Below are 17,927 nucleotides of genomic sequence, written 5' to 3'. Positions count from 1 at the left end.
TTTATGAAAAACTCACAATTAACATCATACTCTATAGTGAAAGACTAGAAGATTCCCCCATAGGATCAGGAACAAGACATAGATGCCTGCTTTCACTAGTGGTTTTCAACGTTGTACTGGAAGCTTTAGCAGAAGAAATTTGACAAGAAAAATAAAAAGCATCGGTATTGGAAAGGAAGAAGTAAAACTATAGATTTGTTGGACTTAATCAAAATAAAAAACTTTTGTACATCAAAAAACATCAAGAAAATAAAAAGACAATCTATGGAATGGGAGAAAATATTTGCAAATCATGTGTTAATTAGGGTTCTAGTATCCAGAATATATCAAGAACTACAACTGCAAACAACACAATTTAAAAATGAGGCTGGGCCCCGTGGCTTACACCTGTAATCCCAACAGTTTGGGAGTTCAAGGCAGACAGATCATCTGAGGTCACGAGTTCGAGACCAGTCTGGCCAACATGGTAAAACTCTGTCTCTACTAAAAAATATAACAAGAGTGAAACTCTGTTAAAAAACTAATTAATGAATTAATTTTTATTTTTATTTTCATTTACATGTATTTGCTTTATTTTATGAGACAGAGTCTTACTCTTTTGCCCAGGCTGGAGTGCAGTAGCATGATATCGGCTCACTGCAACTTCCGCCTCCCAGGTTCAAGCGATTCTCCTGCCTCAGCCTCCCAAGTAGCTGGGATTACAGGTGCCTACCACCTGTAATTATTAATTAATTAATTAAAATAAAGAGTAGGCTGGGCATGGTGGCTCACATCTGTAATCCCAACATTTTGGGAGGCTGAGGCAGAAGGATTTCTTGAGCTCAGGAGTTTGAGACCTGCCTAAGCAAAATAGCAAGACCTCGTCTCTATTAAAATAATTTTTTTAAAAATCAACCAGCTGTGGTGGCACGAGCCTCTAGTCTCAGCTACTTAGGAGGCTGAGGTGGGAGGATCACTTAAGCACAAGAGATCATGACTGTAGTGAGCTTGATCATGCCACTGCTCTCCAGTCTGGGTGACAGAGTGAGACTCTGTCTCATAAAATAAAAAATAAAAAATAAAAATGGGCAAAGGACTTGAATAGACATTTTCCCAAGGAAGATACATAAAAGACCAGTAAGCACATAAAAAGATACTCAGTGTCATTTGGCATTAGGGAAATGCAAATCAAACATAATGAGCCACCACTTTATTCCTATCAAGATGGGTACAATTAAAAAAAAAAAAAGAAAAGAAGTGTTGGCAAGGATGAGAAGAAATCGAGTGATTCTGCTGAGAGAGCATTTGAAAAAAAGAAAACGAAATTGGAAACTTTGTGCACTGTTGCTGGGAATGTAAAATGGTGCAGCTGCTGTGGAGTACAGTTTGGCAGTTTGTCAAAAAGCTAAACATAGAATTACCGTATGACTCAGCAGTTTCACTCCAGGGTATATGCCTAAAAGCATTGAAAGCAAGGAATCAAAAGATATTTGTGTGCTAGTGTTTATAGCAGAATTTTTCACAAGTCAAAAGATAACACTCCAAGTATCCATCAACAGATAAATAGAGAGATAAAATTTGGCATTTTTACATATATACTCATACAATGATTCAGCCAGTTTTGGTACATGCTACTACATGGATGAACCTTGAAAATTTTATCCTAAGTGAAATAAGTTAGACACAAAAGGACAAATACTGTATGGTTCCACTTACATGAAATATGTAGAATAGGCAAATTCATAGAGACAGAAAGCAGATTAAAGGTTACTAGGGACTTAGGGGTAAGGCAGAAGGGGAAGCTATTGCTTAATGCTTACAGAATTCTTCTTTGGGGTGATGAAAAAGTTTTGGAAGCGAATAGTATTGATGGTTGTATGATACAGTTAATATAATTAATGCCACTGAATTGTATACTTTAAAATAGCTCATATGGCACAAAGTTTTATGTATATTTCACCATAGTAAAAAAAAATTATTGGCCGGGCGCGGTGGCTCAAGCCTGTAATCCCAGCACTTTGGGAGGCCGAGACGGGCGGATCACGAGGTCAGGAGATCGAGACCATCCTGGCTAACACGGTGAAACCCCGTCTCTACTAAAAAATACAAAAAACTAGCCGGGCGATGCGGCGGGCGCCTGTAGTCCCAGCTACTCGGGAGGCTGAGGCAGGAGAATGGCGTAAACCCGGGGGGCGGAGCTTGCAGTGAGCTGAGATCCGGCCACTGCACTCCAGCCCCGGCGACAGAGCCAGACTCCGTCTCAAAAAAAAAAAAAAAAAAAAAAAAAAATTATTAAACCCATACCGGTCTTTATTTTCATTATGCATCTCTACCCTTTCAAGCTATCATTTATTTCCATTTTTTATTTTTTTGAGATGGAGTCTTGCTCTTTCGCCAGTCTGGAGTACAGTGGTGCAATCTCAACTCACTGCAATCTCTGCCTCCCGGGTTCAAGCAGTTCTCCTGCCTCAGCCTCCTGAGTAGCTGGATCTACAGGCTCGCACAACCACGCCCGGCAATTTTTTTTGTATTTTTAGTAGAGATGGGATTTCTCCGTGTTGGCCAGGATGGTCTCAATCTCCTGACATTGTGATCCACCCACCTCGGCCTCCCAAAGTGCTGGGATTACAGGCGTGAGCCACCACACCCGGCCAAAATTTTAAACTAGTTGCAAGAAAAAGACACTTATAAGAAGGAAGGAAATTCTTTTCCTTTAGTTTCACTTTTAGTGTATTTTACTTTGGTTATGTCTGGCTGATGAGGCTCTAACTAGTCATGTTCAGTCTTACGGTAAATATATTAGTAAACTAATGACTTACATATGTGTGTATTTTTCATTTCAAACAATGAACAATCAGATAGTAGTTGCTCTTGACAATAGGTGTTGATCAGGTAGACAAGATTTTATGTTATTGTGAAAGTAAAATACTGTGTTTGCATGATAGTGCCACATTTTGAGAACCTGCGTTTTCCTTAGGCCGAATGTTGGGATAAAATTAGACCATAATGAGTTGGACCGCAAGTTCCTTGAATTCAATATACTGCTTAGTGTCAGCCCAGATGGACACACAGAACCTTAAAGAGTCTCCATATGTTTAATTTGCCCTTTTGTTTAAATAGATATTCAGCAGGGACTGGAGAAAATATCAAGCTGTGCCTTTCTGGCCTACAATGTTTATTTTGTTACCTCATCATGTGCCAATTACTAAATAATTTCCACAGATTGTTATTTCAGGAGAATACTTAGAGTGAAGGTCTTTGGAAAGGAAATTCTTAGCATTGTGGAAATGAGAAGTAAGCACTGTTCTTTTTATTCTCTAAAATTTCAACCTATGGGTTTCTCATTTTTTTTTTCTTTCAGCTGTTTGGCTATCAAATCTGTGTTTCAAATACTAATCCTTTTTTTCTCAAGGAATTTTTTTTTCTGGACTGTTACAGTATCTTCTGCCTTGGTGGCTTTGCTTCCACTCTTGGCTTTGCTATAATCCATTCTCCACACTGTAGCCAGAGCATTCTTGATACAGTTGCATTGTCCCATATGGTAGCCATTAACCATATGTGATTATTAAGGTTAAAATAATTAAAAGTAAAATGTGCCTCAGTCACACTGGGCACATTTCTAATACTCAGTAGCCACTGTGGCTAGTGGCTACCAAATTGAGCAACACAAGTATAGAACATTTCTAACATCTCAGGAAATTATATTAGATAGTGCATAAGTCAAATCACCTCCCTTACTGTTGCAACCAAAACTCCTTTCCAAGGCAGGCAAGGTGCTATAAAATCTTGCTTATCTCTGCCTTCTCATTTCTCTTTACATAATCTTTTATTCACTGTAGTCTAGATGAATTGGCCTTCTCTGTTCCTTTGACTGTGCCAGAATTTCTCCCCATCCCTTCTCAGGGGCTATTCCTTCTATTTTGCAGTTCCTTCTGTTTTGGAACGTGCTTCCCCACCAGATCTTCACTTGGCTGGCTACAGTGTCATCATTTAGGTGTCAACTTAAATGTTACCACCTCAGGAGAATTATTCCCTGTCTACCCTAAACACCTCTTTTGAGAATCTTTTGATCATATTACTCTACTTTTTTTTTTATCATCTTTGTAGCATTCATCCTTAAATGAAAGTCTTATGTATTTGTATATTTGCCCACGCTAATACCCTTGTCACCACTAGAACATAAACTTCTTATGGTAATAGATTTTGCAGATAACTGTGTGGTACATGTTGACAGGATACACACTGGCATTGTATAGTAGTCATCACTTTATTGATTAGTCCTGGTTCTTTTGAAGTTAATCTGTTTCCCTGACTATATAAAGGAATGATAGATATTAAAAGATTGTCTGAATTTTTATCATCATGGGTTATTAATCTGTTAATATTTGTGGTATAGATACAAAAAATAAATTTTATGTATCTGTTGATTTGATGCTCCTAAAGAATACTTCCTAACCTCTCCATCCTTGGTTTTTTTTTAAGTAGCTTTTATACCTTTGTTCCTTCTCAGGCTGAGCATTTCAGAAAGTTGTATTGGCTTGATACATGAACGTAATGTTCTAGCTAGCATTTAATAAATAAATAAATAAATAAATAAATATTTGTCCAGTCCTAACACTGTTTGCCTATGTTGTATAGTCTATATAGACACATAGTCTGTTGCTATCTAGAAGCATTGTACTATTTTGGCATATCGTTAAATAGTCAGCATGGTTGTACAGTTACTTTGTGTAAAGAACTCTGTATTTCCACTATAGAGGATAAAGATTTTAAAAGAAATAATTGGCCGGACGCGGTGGCTCACGCCTGTCATCCCAGCACTTTGGGAGGCCGAGGCGGGCAGATCACGAGGTTAGGAGATCGAGACCATCCTGGCTAACAAGGTGAAACCCCCGTCTCTACTAAAAATACAAAAATTTGCCGGGTGTGGTGGCGGGCGCCTGTAGTCCCAGCTACTCGGGAGGCTGAAGCAGGAGAATGGCGTGAACCCGGGAGGCAGAACTTGCAGTGAGCTGAGATTGTGCCACTGCACTCCAGCCTGGGCAACAGAGTGAGACTCCGTCTCAAGAAATAGTTGACACTACTGGTATTTTTGGTAAATTTATCTTATTAGAAAGAAAAATGAACATTATGAAGCATCATGAAATAAGTGGTAACTGATCAAGTGTTAGACTGTACTAAAAATAAGAAAAGATATTTTATGTTGATTTTACTTTCTTCATTATTTTCCAAGTTTCTTATACTGAAGCTATATTACTTGTGGATTTGGAACAAAAAGAGCAAATGTCATTTTTTTAGATGCAGTACTTGCTGAGTATACAAAATATATAAAATATTTAGAGAAGATAAGGAATCAACAATTGATGAAATTAATTATGGGAAGCTTTCAGGAAAGAGCATGTACTTCTTTATCGGCATGAGGTCAGCTCCAATTTGGTCCACACATGTATTTTCAAATGCTGCCTTGTAATTGCGTTTAATTACCTTAAGTCATTTAGGTGATTGATAAGAGGTCATCAGGTCTACCAAGCTGGAAATATCAAAAATAGAGCAATGTTATTTGTGTTTTATAGGTTGCTTCATGTGCGAAATGGAAACTGCAAATATCATTTGGGTGAAGAAACATTTAAATTAGCTCAGACATATATGGATAAACTATCAAAACATGGCCAGCAAGCAAATAAAGCTGCACTCTATGGAGAACTGTGTGCACTCCTATTTGCAAAAAGTCACTATGATGAGGTAAGTGTTTTAAGGTACATTTCATTGTGACCAATAAGTACCTATAAAAACAGAGAGTAAATCAAATAGTCTTCTCTTATTTTTCTTACAGATCTTTTTTGCTTATTAGGTTTATATAAGGCAGTACACATTTGTAATGGAATATTCAAAATCAGTCAAGCTGAGCACTGTGGCTCATGCCTATAATCCTAGCACTTTAGGAGGCCAAGGTAGAGAATCAGTTGAGCGCAGGAGTTTGAGGCCAGCCTGGGCAACAAAGTGAGACCCTGCCTCTACAGAAAATTAGCCGCATGTGTAGCACACACCTGTGGTGGTCACAACTAGATGGGAGGCTGAGGCAGGAGGATCCCTTGATCCCAGTAGGTTGAGGCCGTAGTGAGCCATATTTATACAATCCAGCCTGGGTGACAGAGTGAGACCCTGTCTCAAAAAAATAAAAATGAAATCAGACAAAAGGAGTATTTGTGAGATGAATTTGAAATATATACATGTATAATTTAGAGCCCTTTCTTTTGTTGTTTTTGTTTTAATTTAACCAAAATGTTTACCTAAATTGTTTGGATGGGCTTCTTGTAGTTTTTGAGACAGGGAGTGTCTTGCTTTGTCACCCACGCTGGACTCAAACTCCTAGGCTCAAGTGATCCACCTTCCTCAGCTTCCCAAAGAGCTGGGATTGCAGGCATGAGCCACCATGCCCAGCCTGACAGTTATTTTCCTTCTACATTTGGATTTAGGGGTTTATACTATGCCTTATTCATGTCTTTGCAGCTCTCATCACATTCGTGAGGAATGTTGAAGTCTTGGATAATTTCGAAAGTTCAATCTTTTAGTGATAAATAAGCTTTTCACTGATATCTACAGAAAAGTAAACAAATCTTACAGACATAGTTTGATGAATTAGCACCATGTTTTTGTGTTAGGATAGGCTAGGCTATGCGGAGGTAATATCAACCCCAGAATAGCTTGGAACAATGAAAGTTTCTTTCTGGCTCATAATAGATCCCTGTCTTCAGATGGCTATGGCTGTTCTTAACATTATATCTACAGTTTGATCAAGACCCAGTGTGGTTTTGGGTCTATCTGGAACATATCTATCTAGAACATTACCCGCCTGGGCACAGGGGCAGAAACTTCATGGAGTAGTACTGCTGGCTCTTGGACTTTTCTTCCAGAAATGGCACACTTCACTTTTCATATTTTAATTGCCAAAAGAAATAACATGGCCACACTTGTCTTTGTTTGTTTACTTGTTTGTTTGAGACAGCGTCTCACTCCATAAGGCCTGGAGTGCAGTGGCATCATCATGGCCCACTGCAGCCTCCACGTCAGCCCCACCAAGTAGGTGGAACTATAGGTGCACATCCCCACGCCCAGCTGATTTTTTTGATTTTTGATAGAGACAAAGTCTCACTATGTTATAACCCAGGCTGGTCTCAAACATCTGAGCTGGGTGATCCTCCCACCTCAGCCTCCCAGAGTGCTGGGATTACAGGTATGCGTCACCACAGCCAGCCTGATAATTTATTTTGCCTTTTTTATTTCTTCCACTAAGCACCAGGAGAGGAAGGACATTTTTTGTTTTGTTTCCCACTTCATACCTAGATACTAGCATATTTGCCTGCCACTTAACCTCTCCACACCTCAGTTTCCCATAATAGTACATATCTTATAGGGCTGTTGTGTCAGGTAAATGTGTTAATGCACATAAAATACTTTGGACAGTAGCTGGGACAAAGTAAGCACTCAACTAAACAGACAATTCATACATAAAATAATAAATCTTACAGTAGGAGGATAGAATGTATAGGAAAACACAGGAAACCTTGTCTAGGACTGAAACCTGCAAGACAGATGAGTTTAAGGAGTTGGAAGAAGGGGGAATGTATTTTAAGGCAGAGGGAACAGTATGCGCAAAGGCTTCTAGGCAAGAGAGAACATACCTCTGATTTCTGGAAAATATGTATACACAAGGTCTGATTCAGACAAGCTATAGATATTAAGAGTAAAAATAATTTAACAGATTTATACTTTGAAGAAAGTTTAGCCTCAGAAAATTCTAACTGTAAGTATTTTGTGTGTGTTCTTATTGAAGTGCTTGTAGAAAAATTTTGCAGTCATCTTGTTAAATACTGTCAACTTGATTTACCACAGTTCTGTCTCTTCTATAAATAATAATTTTTTTAGGCATACAAATGGTGCATTGAGGCAATGAAAGAAATTACAGCAGGCTTACCAGTGAAAGTTGTGGTGGATGTTTTAAGACAAGCTTCTAAGGTAAATATACTGTTAAAATTATTAAATGAATTATAGGATTTATCAGGCTTTAAGTTTGTTTTAATTAACCTATTATTTAACATTTTAGTTATTTGTACACTCCATAGACATAGGTCTGTTTTATAAGTTTCTGTGCTCATTTTTAGAAATCTGGTTTCTAACTAAAACTATCACACGTAGATTTTTAGCTAATTTTTCTTTACCAAGAAAACCAGTGAAATAATTCATTTTGATAATTGTTTCAGTGCACTAAAGTACAGATCAAAGTAGTATTTGGGTGCTATTCTGGCTTGAGTTTCTTTTTGTTTTTTTTTTTTTAATATTTATAGCAACCTAAATTCCTTATGCCAAAATCCTGTGAACTTTGGTCACTCTTCTGCTAAAGGATAGCCTGGTGTTAAATCTCTTTGTCATAGTATTGCAGTCTCACAGCAAGGCAGCTTGCTATACTTGACCTGCTACGCAGTCCTTACTTGATTTTTCTCTAGTTTTTTCTTATTCTGTAAATAAATGCATTAAATCTTTTACATTTTTATTTTATTTTAAATAGAGACAGGGTCTCACTATGTTGCCCTGGCTGGTGTCAAACACCTGGACTCAAGCGGTCCTCCCACCTGAGCCTCCAGAAGTTCTAGGATTACAGGTGTGAGCTGCCGCGCTTGGCCTGCATTAACTCTTGAGGATATTTAGTAGTAGTTTAAAACTACTGCTTTGGTGCAGTGAGGCCTTAAAGCATTAATGTACTTTTCAGATACACTCTTCTACCCAGAAGTTTCTCAGATTTGAATATTTCATTTTGGTTTATTTTACTTATGAAAATTCAACTAGAAGATAGAGTCCAAAATTATATCTGGGAGAATCCAAGATTTCTGTATTAAGTCAGTCATTTTAGAGTAAGTAAACAGTGTAAATATTCAAGTTATGAGAGCTAGAACAGGGATATTCTCATGTTTTTAATTAATTGAAATAATTGAATATTAATTTAATATAAAGCCAGTGTAATATTTATGCAAGATTAATATTTCTATATACAAATTATATTTAGAGTTTTAAAAAAATGACTAGCTATACTCATGGATCAAAATATTTTAAGAAATAATTGGGAGCTGTGCACAATGGCACATGCCTGTAGCCAGGAATTCAAGTCCAGCCTGGGCAACATAAAACCTTGTCTCTTAAGAAAAGAAATTATAAGAAAACTTGAAATTCTATGCATTTAAAAATTAGTAAATGAAAATAACAAAAGATTGTTGTAAGCCACTCCAGGACTGGGATATAAGGACCTTAGAAAATGCTGTGGTAAATGCTGCCCCCATTATTTTATTTTAATAATAGGGAAAAATGGGAGTATACCAGCTTTGTAAGGTGACTTTATTATGACAGATTTGTACTAGGACTGACTGTCAAAATTTTAAACTTTGTAATTTTCCCAGCTTATATACATATCTGTTTGTAATAGAATTTTTTTTTTTTAAACGGTGTCTCTCTCTGTCGCCCAGGCTGGAGTGCAGTGGCACTCGGCTCACTGCAAGCTCTGCCCCCATGGGTTCACGCTATTCTCCTGCCTTAGTCTTCCGAGTAGCTGGGACTACACAGGCGCCTGCCACCACGCCCGGCTAATTTTTTTGTATTTTTAGTAGAGATGGGGTTTCACCGTGTTAGCCAGGATGGTCTGGATCTTCTGACCTGGTGATCTGCCCGCCTTGGCCTCCCAAAGTGCTGGGATTACAGGCGTGAGCCACCGCGCCCGGTCTATAATAGAAAATTTTTAAGTACTTGGAAGGAAAGAAATTACAAATAGAACCTTTGTATTTATGTTTGGAGGGTTTTTTTCTTATTAACTGTTATAGCCAGAATATATAAACTACACTTATTTTAGCACACTAATGAACTGTTTGAGAGTTAACTGTTTTTCACTTTATCTTTAGGCTTGTGTAGTAAAACGTGAATTTAAGAAGGCAGAACAGTTAATTAAACATGCAGTGTATTTGGCACGGTAGGTGATTATTATTAAAAATATCCTTTTAAATTGTCTCTATACTTTATATGCTAATAATTTTGTATCCTTTTATAGGGATCATTTTGGATCAAAACACCCAAAATATTCTGATACACTGCTAGATTATGGGTTCTACTTACTCAATGTAGATAATATCTGTCAGTCTGTTGCAATTTATCAGGTATGTTTAATGGTTACCCTTTTTTTCTTTCAACCTATATTGACTTGCTGACCTGTATTTGTTTGTGGTGTATAAACCACTCTTCAAAAATGACTTTTTAACACCTACCCTTCCCACCAATATAGGCTGCATCATTATTTTATTAAGTATTGCCAGAAGGCGTAAAAGTTAATGCTTTGGGAACTAAAGAGAATCATTCAGGAAAGGAATTGTTGGGTTGTGAGCTCATATTTGGGAGTAGTTTTCCATTTTTTATTTACCCATATAATGGCTTGTCTTTGTTGTTGATTTAGTAAATGTCGCTAAAGCTGCCTTTGTAATAACAAAGATGGCTGATAATTATTTTAGGCCTTTCTTACTCATTCTCAGGTAAATGATGTATTATGTCATCGGTCTAGACAAGGCATACTTGACTTTAAGGTTCACTTTTTTTTTTTTTTTTCTTTTGAGACAGTTTTGATCTGTCGTCCAGGCTGGAGTGCAGTGACGCAATCTCAGCTCACTGCAACCTCCGCCTCCTGAGTTCAAGCAATTCTCGTGCCTCGGCTTCCTGAGTATGTGGGATTACAGGCCCGTGCCACCACGCCCGGCTAATTTTTGTATTTTTAGTAGAGACGGGGTTTCACCATGTTGCCGAGGCTAGTCTTGAACTACTGACCTCAGGTGATCCACCCACCTCGGCCTCCCAAAGTACTAGGATTACAGGTGTGAGCCACCGTGCCTGGCCTAAGTTCACTTTTGAAGAAGGACACAGAGAAAAACATTCCCAATGTCTTGATTCTCAAGACATAGGAATGATTATTATTATTAAGCCATTGCCTTTTAAGTCAAACTCTATCTTCAGAAATTCAGGCCTTCTAGGTGACTTTCGTGTTCTGTAATTTAAATATAGCAGGACTTTCTGGGCTTCATAATTTTGTGGTGTTAGGCATATAGATATATATTTAAATTACTAGGATGTTTAGGTGGTATTTTCTACAGTGTTGACAAATATTTTTATGATTCTTTCAGGCAGCACTTGACATTAGACAGTCAGTGTTTGGTGGCAAAAATATCCACGTAGCAACAGCTCATGAAGATTTGGCTTACTCTTCTTATGTCCACCAGTATAGCTCTGGGAAATTTGACAATGCACTGTAAGTTCCACATTCCTTTTCTCTGAAGGAGGAAATACTGTTTTTGTTTTATTTTGTTTTTTCCCATTAGGGAACTATTATTATATTAATAATAGTACTTGATATACTTTATAGATTGAATTTGTCTTCCTGGAGCTTTAACAGAATGCCTAAAATGTTCTTGAAGTCATTTAAAATCATACCAGTTTTCAGGTGCAGAGGCTCTTGCCTGTAATCCCAGCACTTTGGGAGGCTGAGGTGGAAAGATTGCTTGAGCCCAAGAGTTTTGAGACCCTGTCTACTCAAAAAATTTTAAAAATTAGCTGGATGTTTTGGTGCATGTCTGTGGTCCCAGCTGCTCTGGAGGCTGAGGCAGGAGAATTGCTTGAGCCCAAGAGGTCAAGGATGCAGTGAGCCATATTCACACCACTGCATTCCAGCCTGGGCAACAGAGTGAGACCCTATTTCCAAAAATAAATAAAATCATACTAATTTATAGGTTATTCATTTAGCCTTTATGTGATTTAATATTGAGACTTGTATATTTTCATGTAGAATGTAACTTATCTTTTGAGTATTTACTTCAATAATTTTTGAGTAATACAGTAGCAAACTTAACCTGAAAACTTCTTGGTCAGAACACATAGAACTACTGAATCAAATACAACAATTGTCTTTTTAAATGTGTAACTGAGCTTGCAAGAGTGAGGGGGAAATCCTCCAAGGGCCAATAATGGACACTAAAATTCAAAGGATTAAGCATGGCCTATGGTATAACTGCTCTGGGGTGATGGGAAAGTTTAGAGATTTCTGTAACCTTGGTTTAAGAAATAGCCTATAGGAGGCTGGGAGTTAGAACTGAAACCCTCACATGAAGCAGAGTCAAGACTACAGCCCGGCTGGGCACGGTGGCTCATGCCTGTAATCCCAGCACTTTGGGAGGCCAAAGCGGGTGGATCACCTGCAGTCAGGAGTTCAAGACAAGCTTGGCCAAGATGATGAAACCCCATCTCTACTAAAAATAGAAAAATTAGCCGGGCGTGGTGGCAGGCACCTGTAATGTCAGCTACTCGGGAGGCTGAGGCAGAGAATTGCTTGAACCCAGGAGATGGAGGTTGCAGTGAGCCAAGATTGTCTCTTATACACATCTAGATGTGTATAAGAGACAGATAGTATGTATTCTTTCTATGATTAAAGATACAAAATAGGTTGGCAAACTAGGCCTGCAAGTAAATTAAAGTTTTATGTTTTACTGGAACATAGCCATGCTCATTCATTCATGTATTTTCTATAGCTTCGTTCACACTGCAGCAGCAAGAGTTCAATAGTTGCAACAGAGACAACTATGTTGGCCAACACAACCTAAAATATTTACTATCTGGCCCTCTACAGAAAAAGCTTGTTAACCCTAATATAAAAGAAAGAATGAAGAAAATTCCTGTAAAGGAAATGGGAAGTTTTTTTGTTTTTGTTTTGGTTTTTTTTTGAGACAGAGTCTCTCACTCTGTCCCCAGGCTGGAGTGCAGTGGCGTGATCTCGGCTCACTGCACTCTCCACCTCCCAAGTTCAAGCGACTCTCCTGTCTCAGCCACCTGAGTAGCTGGAATTATAGGCACGTGCCACCACGCCTGGCTAATTTTTGTATTTTTAGTAGAGACAGGGTTTCACCATGTTGGCCAGACTGGTCTCGATCTCCTCATCTTAAGTGATCTGCCCACCTTGGCCTCCTAAAGTGCTGAGACCACAGATGTGAGCCACCGCGCCTGGCTGGAAAAGGGCAGATTTTAAAATAAAACAACTGATACATGCTACAGCATGGATGAACCTTGAAAACACTGTGCCCAGTGAAAGAAGCCAGTCACAAAGGATCACATATTGTATGATTTCATTTATGTGATGTGTCCAGAATAGGCAAATCTGTAGAGACAGAACATAAATTGGTTTTGTCTAGGCTGGGAAGTTGGAGGGAAATGGAGAGTGACTGCTAATGAGCATGGGTTTCTTTCATCATGGGGTTATGAAAATGTTGTAAAATTGATTTTGGTGATTGGCATACTACTTGGTGAATACACTAAAAATCATTGAATTGTACACGTTAAATGGGTGAATTGTGTGGTATACTAATTACATCTTGAGTCGTTATAAAAATAAAACAAATGGCTAGAAATGGAAGTAGTCATTGACATTAAAACTCAGCAGATAGGCCAGGCATGGTGGCCCACTCTTGTACTCCCAGCACTTCAGGAGGTCAAGGTGGGTAGATCACTTGAGCCCGGGAGTTTGAGACCAGCTTGGGCAACATAGCAAATCACCGTCTCTACAAAGAAAATGCAAAAAAAATTAGTTGGGCATGGCGATGTACGCCTGTAACCTACCTATCCGGGAGGCTGAGGTGGGAGGATCACCTGAGCCCAGGAGTTTGAGGCTGTGGTGAGCCATGATTGCACCACTATACTCTAGCCTGGACGACAAAGCAGGATCGTGTCTCAAAAAAAAATAAAAACTCAGCAGACAAGTTTAACAGCAGATTAGTTAGAACAAAAGAGAAAATCAGTAAATTGGAGACAGATTTGAGAAAACTAGTGGTTACCTGGAAGATGGGGGAGAGGAGGCTTGGTGTTGTTTGAAAGGAACTGACAATAAAACAAATAGCTTACCTTCTATTTGGTGATATGGGCCATAAACAAATAACCAGACTTGTCAGGCGAGAATACATGTTGTGAAGAAGAGTAAAGTAGGCTAAGAGTTGAGAGTGATGGTAAAATTTTTTTTTTTTTTGAGACAGTCTTTGTCATCCAGGCTGGAGTGCAATGGTGCAGTCTTGGCTTACTGCAACTTCCACCTCCGGGGTTCAAGCAGTTCTGCCTCAGCCTCCTGAGTAGCTGGGATTACAGGCGTTCACCACCACACCTGGCTAATTTTTGTATTTTTTTAGTAGAGATAGAGTTTCACCATGTTGGCCAGGCTCGCCTTGAACTCCTGACCTCAGGTGATCCACCCACTTCAGCCTCCCAAAGTGCTGGGATTACAGGTGTGAGCCACCGCGCCTGGCCAATGGTAAATTTTTTTAGGGCCTTTTATATGATCTGTTCTGGAAAGACATGTTCAGTGAGGAGCGAGCTGTGAGAATGTTCAGGGGAAGAGCATTGCAGAGAGGGTAAAGCCAGGGTGAGAACATGCTCTGCATGTTCAGGAAACTGCTAGGCCTGTGTGGCTGGAGGGGAAGGAGAGGGTTGGTGTGAGAATGGCAGGAGATGAAGTCAGGGAAGTAGCAGGCTGAAAGATCATACAGTGTTGTAGACTGTAGTAAAGACTTTCTCTTTCATTCTGAGGGAAATGGGAGTCTCTGTTGGGTATTAAAAGTTCAGTCTACAGCAGATTGGAAATTCAAAGCAAAAAGCTGAATCTTTACCATAGATAGTTTTAGAAGTACTTTCTATCAGTATTATATTACAGATTGTGATTTTTAAAATTCCTAAATCATTTGTAACTAAAAAGAAATACCAGACTGTATCTATCTGTATTACAGATTTCATGCAGAAAGAGCTATTGGTATCATTACCCACATCCTACCTGAAGATCATCTTCTTTTGGCTTCTTCAAAGAGGGTGAAAGGTATCCTTTGTAATCTAGACTCAGATATTTTAAAATAGATGATATATGGTATAAAATAGGGATATTTGTTTATTTTCTCAGAGGATTGGAGGATTTTCTCAGAGGATTAGACTGTGTCTATGTATTACTAGATAGCCATTTTACCACAACTCTACTTAAGGGATTCCAGTGGTTCATAATGAAAGACTGTTTGCATCTCTCATAAAACATTGTTAATAGGCCGGGCTTGGTGGCTTATGCCTGTAATCCCAGCACTTTGGGAGGTCAAGGCAGGCGGATCACCTGAGGTCAGAAGTTTGAGACCAGTCTGGCCAACGTGGTGAAACCCCATCTCTAATAAAAATACAAAAATTAGCTGGGTGTGGTGGCACACGCCTGTAATCCCAGCTACTTGGGAGGCTGAGTCAGGAGAATTGTTTGAACCCAGGAGTCAGAGGTTGCAGTGAACCAAGATCGTGCCACTGCACTCCAGCCTGGGCAACAGAACAAGACTCTGTCTCAAAAAAAAAAAAAAAATGTTAATAAGCCAGAATTTATTTCTTTTCTCTCTCCTTTTTGTCATTCACTCATGCGTGCATTAATTTTTTTTGAGGATTTCATGGAAGAATAATGCAGATGTTTCTGCACAACATGGATAGAAGATGGGTTTCATAACTTTAGCTTTGTAGTGCAGGATTCTTATCCTGAGCTTCATATCAGGTTACACTGAATGTTGCAAGACTCTTGCCAAATACCCCTATCTTCCATTTCTTATTTTAACTTTCCTTCTGATTACCACCAAGGCTTTTTCATGTAATGTATTTATTTTGCTAACATGATTGGGTTACCTATGTGGTAATTCCATGCATGTTGGGTATGTTCTACCTTAGTTCTGGAACTGAGGTTTTTCTCCCTCTAGGTTTGTATTTTTTAAGTTACACAAGTAATACATGATGTTAGATAGAAAAGAGAAAAAATAAATTGCCTTAAAATCCCACCAATCCTCAATCAACATTTTGGTGAATATTATTTTAGACTTTTATTACTTCAAATAAGATAACTAAATTTTTTTTTTTAGTTTTATAATCTGATTTTTTCACTCAATATATTACAAACATTTTTTCATGTCTCTACATATGTTCTTTTTTCTAATGTATTTAACCTTACCTTTTTAATTTGACTCTTACAATTGTTTTTAACCTTTTATTTTTTAAAAATGCTACAGCGAAGTAAATCTCTTTTTCTTACCTTTGTGTACATAGACAGTTTTCCAAGAAATCAAATTATCTGGTAAAATAATATGTATATTCTTAAGACTTTAGATAGAATTTGAAAGTCTTGAATGCAGCTTTGAAATTGAAATGTTTTGCCTGATTTGGTTGGTCAGATGAGTAGGAGGAAACCAGTTCTTAGCTGTGTTTGGTTAAAGGTTATGTTTTATAAAGTGTGGTTTCAAAATTTTCAAAAGTGCTTAGGTACTCCTTGACACAGTTTCATAACTTTTAAAAACTTGCCTTGTCGGCCGGGCGTGGTGGCTCACGCCTGTAATCCCAGCACTTTGGTAGGTCGAGGTGGGTGGATCACAAGGTCAGGAGATCAAGACCATCCTGGCTAACACGGTGAAACCCCGTCTCTACTGAAAATACAAAAAATTAGCCGGGCGTGGTGGCAGACACCTGTAGTCCCAGCTACTCGGGAGGCTGAGGCAGGAGAATGGCGTGAACCCATGAGGCAGAGTTGCAGTGAGCCGAGATCGCGCCATTGCACTCCAGCCTGGGTAACACAGAAAGACTCCATCAAAAAAAAAAAAAAAAAAAAAAAACTTGCCTTGTCCTTCCATTTAATTTGAAAAATAAATTCACATCAGCAAAGTATAGCAGTCTATTAAAATAGAAACTAATTCTGCAAAATCGTTTATACCATTGTTTTTCTTAAATTTGAATTTATATACTGTGCAAAATAGAATGACTACCAAAAAGTGTGCTTTTTTGTTAAAGTGGAATTCTTTCATCTTGACCAGTTCCAAACCATAATCACATATAAATATAATCAGTAAACATTTTTATTATTTAAGTTTAAAGTAAATGTTCTTATTAGCTTTGGTAGACAGTTTTGAAGTACACTAATTTATTGCCTTCTTTTTTAGCACTTATTTTAGAGGAGATTGCAATTGACTGTCATAATAAGGAAACTGAACAGAGGCTGCTTCAAGAAGCTCATGATTTGCACCTGTCTTCACTCCAACTAGCTAAAAAAGCTTTTGGGGAATTTAATGTACAGACTGCAAAACACTATGGAAACCTTGGAAGACTTTATCAGTCAATGAGAAAATTTAAGGTAGAATCATGTTTTACTATATTTTTCTCTCTTAATCTTAAGTAATGAAATAGAATCTTAAATAATCTTAAGCTCAAATAAATTATACACTTATCTTATTCACAAAGGAATTGAAAGGATAGTGAGTATAAAACAACATAGGCCAAGCACAATGGCTCATTCCTATAATCCTGGCACTCTGGGAGGCTGAAATGGGAGGGTCTCTTGAGACCAGGAGTTTCAGACGAGCCTGGGCAACATAGGGAGACCCTGTCTCTACAAAAATTAGCCAGGTGTGGTGGCACATACCTGTCTTTCTAGCTACTTGGAAGACTAAAGCAGGAGGATGAGTTGAGCCCAAGAAGTTAAGGCTGCAGTGACTGATCACACCACTGCACTCTAGCCTGGGTGACAGAGTGAGACCCTATCTCTAAAACAAACAAAAAATAGTCAAAATATAAATAAAATTTAAAAATCAGGACCGTGGGCCAGGCACAGTGGGTCTTGCCTGTAATCCCAGCATTTTGGGAGTCCAGGGTGGGACAATCACCTGAAGCCAGGAGTTCAAGACTAGCCTGGTCAATATAGGGAAATCCCATCTCTACAAAAAAGAAGGCCGGGCGCGGTGACTCAAGCCTGTAATCCCAGCACTTTGGGAGGCCGAGACGGGCGGATCACGAGGTCAGGAGATCGAGACCATCCTGGCTAACACGGTGAAACCCCGTCT

The 17,927-nt window shown here is 38.5% G+C and overlaps 1 protein-coding gene across 3 annotated transcripts in view; it reads left to right on the top strand.

Annotated features, from left to right (window-relative positions):
* The window catches only part of APPBP2 (amyloid beta precursor protein (cytoplasmic tail) binding protein 2), an 84,979-nt gene that overhangs the window by 56,499 nt on the left and 10,553 nt on the right, over positions 1-17,927 (top strand). For all 3 annotated transcript variants that reach the window (XM_011990245.1, XM_011990242.1, XM_011990244.1), the window contains 7 exons: positions 5,553-5,721; positions 7,906-7,995; positions 9,924-9,991; positions 10,070-10,175; positions 11,187-11,311; positions 14,820-14,905; positions 17,031-17,221. In XM_011990245.1, coding sequence (XP_011845635.1) covers positions 5,553-5,721; positions 7,906-7,995; positions 9,924-9,991; positions 10,070-10,175; positions 11,187-11,311; positions 14,820-14,905; positions 17,031-17,221 — 835 coding nt within the window. The remainder of the gene's footprint in view (positions 1-5,552; positions 5,722-7,905; positions 7,996-9,923; positions 9,992-10,069; positions 10,176-11,186; positions 11,312-14,819; positions 14,906-17,030; positions 17,222-17,927) is intronic.

This window comes from Mandrillus leucophaeus, unplaced genomic scaffold (genome assembly GCF_000951045.1).
Source record: "Mandrillus leucophaeus isolate KB7577 unplaced genomic scaffold, Mleu.le_1.0 Scaffold374, whole genome shotgun sequence".
Classification (NCBI taxonomy): domain Eukaryota; kingdom Metazoa; phylum Chordata; class Mammalia; order Primates; family Cercopithecidae; genus Mandrillus; species Mandrillus leucophaeus.
Note: the sequence above shows the minus strand (reverse complement) of the source record. Positions and strands in the feature narration are given on the sequence as shown.